The sequence below is a fragment of the Carica papaya genome, chromosome 4, assembly GCF_054855325.1.
Source record: "Carica papaya isolate Zhongbai chromosome 4, ASM5485532v1, whole genome shotgun sequence".
In the NCBI taxonomy this organism is placed as follows: Eukaryota; Viridiplantae; Streptophyta; class Magnoliopsida; order Brassicales; family Caricaceae; genus Carica; species Carica papaya.
In genome coordinates, this window is record NC_142312.1 from 30,519,801 (window position 1) to 30,525,800 (window position 6,000).

General features: G+C 35.2%; 1 protein-coding gene across 2 annotated transcripts; it reads right to left on the reverse strand.

Annotated features, from left to right (window-relative positions):
* Window positions 1-1,237: 1,237 nt before the first annotated feature.
* On the reverse strand, window positions 1,238-6,000 carry LOC110812249 (proton pump-interactor). Of its 2 annotated transcripts, XM_088218914.1 has the most exons (8): window positions 5,856-6,000; window positions 4,762-5,120; window positions 3,170-3,343; window positions 2,889-3,068; window positions 2,588-2,782; window positions 2,367-2,465; window positions 1,742-2,245; window positions 1,238-1,641 (listed from the first exon to the last, which is right to left on the reverse strand). In XM_088218914.1, the coding sequence occupies exons 2-8, from the start codon at window positions 5,113-5,115 to the stop codon at window positions 1,324-1,326; spliced, it is 1,824 nt and encodes a 607-aa protein (XP_088075040.1). In that variant the 5' UTR covers window positions 5,116-5,120; window positions 5,856-6,000; the 3' UTR covers window positions 1,238-1,323. The 2 variants fall into 2 exon arrangements, with proteins under 2 accessions (XP_088075040.1, XP_088075039.1); XM_088218913.1 differs by lacking the exon at window positions 5,856-6,000 and adding an exon at window positions 5,710-5,758 and having other exon boundaries at window positions 1,484-2,245.

Sequence of the window (6,000 nt, forward strand, 5' to 3'; positions counted from 1 at the left end):
ATGGAATTATGAGGATGAATTGGATTATTATTGGTAGCGTTAGTAAGAAATTATATGTGTATGAGATTATGAGGATGAATTGGGTTATTACGGGTAGCCTTAGTAAGGAGTTATATGTGTATGAAATTATGATGATGAATTGGGTTATTACGGGTAGCGTTAGTAAGGAGTTATATGCATATGAGATTATGAGGATGAATTGGGTTATTACGGGCAGTGTTAATAAGAAGTTATATGTGTATGGAATTATGAGGATGAATTGGATTATTATTGGTAGCGTTAGTAAGAAATTATATGTGTATGCGATTATGAGGATGAATTGGGTTATTACGGGCAGTGTTAGTAAGGAGTTATATGTGTATGAAATTATGAGGATGAATTGGGTTATTACGGGTAGCGTTAGTAAGGAGTTATATGCGTATGAAATTATGAGGATGAATTGGGTTATTATGGGCAGTGTTAATAAGAAGTTATATGTGTATGGAATTATGAGGATGAATTGGATTATTATTGGTAGCGTTAGTAAGAAATTATATGTGTATGAGATTATGAGGATGAATTGGATTATTACGGGCAGTGTTAGTAAGAAGCTGTAAGCGCGGATTTGTTTATGTAAAAGAATAAAAAAAAATTATTTTTTACTCCGATTTCTATTCTATAAGTTGTTTGAAAAGAGAAAAATATTAAAATTTTCAAATATATTGAAATACAAGTTATAAATATTAAGAATAGATAGTTTCATACTTTTAATTTTACTTTATTAACTCATGACATTAGATTGAAAAGACATTAGAATCGTCATCATGAATCAACTAATCGAACTTATAATTTTGTGCTTTCAGTTAGTACCTTCTTAATATCTTTATGCATAATAATATTCTTTCTCCTTTTATATCAAAAAAATAATCATAATACTTACTCATGGACATTACTGGCTTTGTGCCCATCTCTATATCTGTACTATAAGAACACAAAAATTACTTAAAAAGCAAGAGCTTCTGATAAAAATTATGATTACAAGTCAAAAACCTGAAAAAGCATCAACCAAGAGAGAAGTATGAAGGTTCTGGCTCAGTAAATATTTCAGGCTAAACTACCAACACCATTATGAGTTTTTCTGTCCATCCCTATTCCCTCCACAGGATGAAAAGAACAAAACTAAACTGAATTTAATCTTGGCACTATAGATCTAGCCACTCTTCCATGCCCATCAACCAGGTAAACCAAAAAACAAAACTAGGAAAAGATTGTCCATAACTCTTCTACTCCATTCTAGTTTTTCGCAATGTTAAAAAAGAAAAGGAGATTCTAGTTTTTGCTTCTTTAGAAAAGGTAGAAGTACACCAGCGCTACAAGCAGCAGGACTACCAAAGTCGCAGGAACAGCCCACACCCAGTAATTAGTTGATCGTTTGCGTTTGAGGATTGCTCTTGGAGGAGCTTCAGGACCTTTCATTCGATTCCTGTACCTAATAGATTTCTCCTTTTGGATTTTCTCCTTCTCAGGTTTGTTCTTCACTGGTGCAGGTACTTCGATATTTTCTTCTATCTTCTCTGGTTCTGAAACCTCGACAGGTGCTTCAGTCGTTTCCTCAGGCATGTTAGCAGCAGCCTTCTTCTTTGCTTTCTTTTCACGCTCCTGAAATAAAGCAAAGGGGAAACTGTGTTACTCCATAACAGCATAACTCCAAACCATCTAGCAAGAAGTCATAATTAATTTATTTATTTAATTAAATCATTTCCTTGAGCTTCTTCTCAGCTTCCTTTTGAGCTCTTATAGCTGCTTTAGCAGCAGCTTTCTCTGCCAACTTCTTTTTTCTTTCCATGGCTATCTTAGCTTTTGCAAGTTCCTCTTCTCTTTTCATCTCCTTCAATTTTGCTGGATCAACTTCCTCAACTACCGGAGAAGGGACAGTGTACTCCTTGTCTGCGATGTCAAAGTCCTCTGAAGTGGATTTAGAATCTGCTACTTTGTTACTGACTTCTTTCTGGACCGTCTTGGCAGGTGATACATCTTGTTGATGAGAGTGCTTAGCATCCTCCTTTGGTCGTTTTACAGTAGGTTTTGGCAATACTTCAGTTTCAGGAGGCAAAGGTGCCTCAAGTACAACCAGTGGTTTCTCATCAGGGTTTCTAATCCGTCCATCCCTGCTCAATTGTCGACTATCTAGTGATGGCAGAATTCTTTTCTCATAGTCATCCCTGAATGTCTTGTTCCCATTCCACAAGGACAGGAACTTCTCAATCTAATCAAGACAACGATTAAAAGTAAAAGATAAGAATGTAGCCAAAAGATTACAATTGTAAAGCGTCTCCACGAAAGTAACTTTTTTCTGAAGGACCAGGAAAGTAATAAGTTGAGCAAACCTCAGCATATGAAAGTTCCTCAAGATCCTTTATATTCTTGTTTGCCGCCAACTCTCTGGCTTTATTCAAGACTTTTCGGCTTTGGACAAAGTGGGTATTCTGTAAAAACACGTCATCAATTATAGGATCTGCTGAATTTTATTCATCTGAATTAATATAATCGAACCCAAAAGAGTTTCAGATGCACCATAATATCTCAGTTACAAGAGAAAAGAGCCTACCCCCTCATCAGATAGCTTACGCAGCTCCTTGATGGTATTAGATGCCTGGTTCCTCTTTTCTAGGGCAGCATTTCTCTCAATTTCCAAAGCCTTGAGATCATTGTCCACTGCCCTCCTTTTTTCTTCTAGGTGACTAATCTTTCCAGAAATCGCTTGGTGCTCCTTCCTTACTCCATTCAAATCGACACCCATGAGCTAAAACGAAAAAATATAGGAAACTATTAGAAGATGTCTGGTGACCTTCTGAAGTTTGTGATAACCATGGGAAACCTTTTATAAACTTATAAGTTGAATTGCTTACCTTAACCTGGTCTTGAATAGATTCTTTTCGACCCATAGAGTCCTGAATCTTTGCTCTCATTGCATCTTGAGCTCTAACCTTTTCCCTTGTCCCCTCAAGCTGCTTGATTTCCTTAAGGAGTTGCTTCTCCTCAGCTAATGGGATGCTCTCATGTTGGATGCGGTACTGATAGCTCTGGATCTGTATTCACCAAAATCTCCAATCAGAAAGTAAAAGAAAAAAAAAAAAACACAGCCGAAAATGAACTCAAACAATATTTAATGCTTGCAGTTGCTTCATACAAGATCATTGAGTTCCTCCTCAGATGAGCATAAACCACTATTTGTGTTGCGCAGCTTCCCCAGAGCCTGCTGCAAAGGTTCCATCTCCTTTTTCTTCACATCCAAAATTTCTTTAAATCCCCTTCGCTCAGTTACCAAAGCATACAACTGAGCACTCAGCTCCGACCTTTCAGCCTAGGAAAAGAAAAAAAAATTAGATTAGGATTCAATGCTGAAATTTTGTTCATTCCTTACAATTACAATAAAAATATTGGTTTAACAACTGGAATATCCTATAGAACCATAACAGAATTTACTTTTTTCATTCTAGTTGCTATTTTAGGAATATTATCAAAATAAAATCTTTAATTCTAATTAATTTTGCCACAACCACCTTACCAGCAATCCTTCACATGAACTAATAGCTGTGATTTTTATAACCATCTTACCATCTTAAATCTATGAGATTTTGGAGAAATCTGTCAAATATACATGAAGTAGTACACGAAATAATAAGATAACCAATGGATTCCTGTCAAACAACATCTCCTCCCTCCACAAGAACATGGAAGGCGCAAAAGTTTCAACCTTACAATGACACATGATTATTAGCAAATTAACTGAAAGGAAAACATAAATGATTTGAAAAAAATTAATGAGAAACAAAACCCGATATCCTGAAAAGGCTTATAGCATTAAGAATGACCACACAAGTTAGAGCATCATCAGAAAGGAAAAAGAACATATGATACCACCATGTTGTCATTACATCCAAGTATCTTTCATTAATGTATAGCATCTCAAAAGTACTATTTCCTATCGTCCAATGAAAATCTCAATCACCATTGTGGCATTAAAATGTAAACTTAAAAGTCACAAGTTATTTTATTATACCATCATATTAGAAAATAAAATAAATGTTATATAATCCTTAAATATGAATCAAATGAACATTTAAAAAATAGTATTCTCGTATAATTATGACTGTATTTCCAACATCGCCGCAAGACATCTCTCATCTTGACCATTTAGAGACTATGAAACAACCAAAATTAACATTTAAAAAGAAAGATTAACATTACTCCAACACATCTCAATAATGTTATATTATTAAAAAGCTAGTTGTGAAAAACCTCCCATCACTCAAAAGAGAAGAAAACAAACCCTCTCAATTTCTTAATTTTTATGCTTACTGGCAGCCCGAGGATTATATGTGCACTATCCTTGGACATCATAGCCTATTCAAGCAGTTTTGATACAGTTTCCATTCATAGCTTAACCCTATTCACTCTCATTTGATAATGTCATGTTGTTTGTTCCAAAAAGAAGAAGAACAAGAAAAAGCCTGAATAATAGGGAATTTTAACCGCACTAACTCGTTGACTCGTGCTGCCACAAATCAAAACTTCTTTACCTATGAAAAGTTATTGGAATTCATGTTCTCCTTAAGATCAGTTATCAAAAGACTTTTCTCCAACATTTGACAAATTCCAAAATAATGTATCACAAACATTACTGAGGAGCATAAAGCACAATGATATATACCTTGAGTTTTTATGGACAAGCAACAACGTGATAGGATGGCAGAATTACAGTTAGACCCTTAAATTTACCTTCTTTGCTCTCATTTCATCATTGAGTTGAAACAGGACATGATTCCTCCTCTCGAGCTCTTTGTCAGTTTGGTCTATTTTCGCTTTTATTTTTGGATCATTGTATAATCGGTGCCTGACAAAGTAGAAAGTATGGATCTTCTTAGGTTCAGGCCACTCTTCAACTGCTTCCTTGGTGAAATTGGATACATTGCTTTCTTCTACTTGAGAAGGATCATCTCCGTGCGAACCAAATTTGATGGATTCGTTCTCCAACTTCCCATTTTGTTTCTCGTGGAGAGAAGACTTGTCAACTTCATTTACAGCTGCTACTGGTGAGGTTGCCATCTCAAAACCTACGACCTCAACACCCATTTATCCTGATAAAGAAGACAACATCCTGACATTGTAAAATCGTGCTAATCCATTAAACAAGATTATCAACACAAATAAAAACAATACAGTTATACACGTTCTGTAAAACTATTGAGGTCGGAAAAAAGTAATACAATATCGATCAAACCCTCTAACAAAAGTGTCCATAGTATTTGAATCTTTCAACAATAATTTTTTACCAAAACATACAAAAAAAGAATAATCCAGGTCCTTGAAATTTGTTGACAAAGATCTCTTGAACAAAATTAACCAAACAGAAAATTCACCAACTAATCCCATGAGCAGCCCAAACCTTCATGTACCATTCAAAACAAATCACATGATAAACCCAGATTAAAAAAAGGAAGGCTAAGAACAAAATTCCTACATATATATAAATATGCATTTGATCAGCCTACGTATCTGACGTAATTAAATCTGTCTCGATCACCATTCAACAAAATCACATCAGGTCATAACAAGCAGGATCAAGCCTTCATACGCAATCAAACCCAAAAAGTCCATCCAGCAAACAAAATGAAGTCAAACTCGAAAAAGAAAACTGATCAAACACATAAATCTACAGCCTTTTACCTCCTTCAATAACAGATCGATCACAAATCAAACCACAAGCATAAAATCAACAAACTGAGAAAAAAGATCCACCATTACAATAAATAACAGGCTGAATATATTTACATATAGAGAACGAAAAAACACAGATGGGTGAGTAGCATTACCAGAGGGGAAAATAAGAAAGAAGGTAAACTGCTATAGCAGAACAGAAGACGACCCTTTAGAGAAAGGGCCCTTAAATTTCGAGTTTTGGCAGAAAATCCAAAATAGAATGGTCAGATCTCAGACCCCTTCTTCCTTATTAACGCC

Bases quoted from the DNA above. Each gene is read 5' to 3' on its own strand.
- LOC110812249 (XM_088218914.1), bottom strand. From the start codon at position 5,115: ATGGGTGTTGAGGTCGTAGGTTTTGAGATGGCAACCTCACCAGTAGCA. The intron at 2,783-2,888 runs GTAAGCAATTCA...TTTTCGTTTTAG, and splicing joins CTATTCAAGACCAGGTTAAG to CTCATGGGTGTCGATTTGAA. The intron at 2,466-2,587 runs GTAGGCTCTTTT...GTGTTTTTACAG, and splicing joins GTAAGCTATCTGATGAGGGG to AATACCCACTTTGTCCAAAG.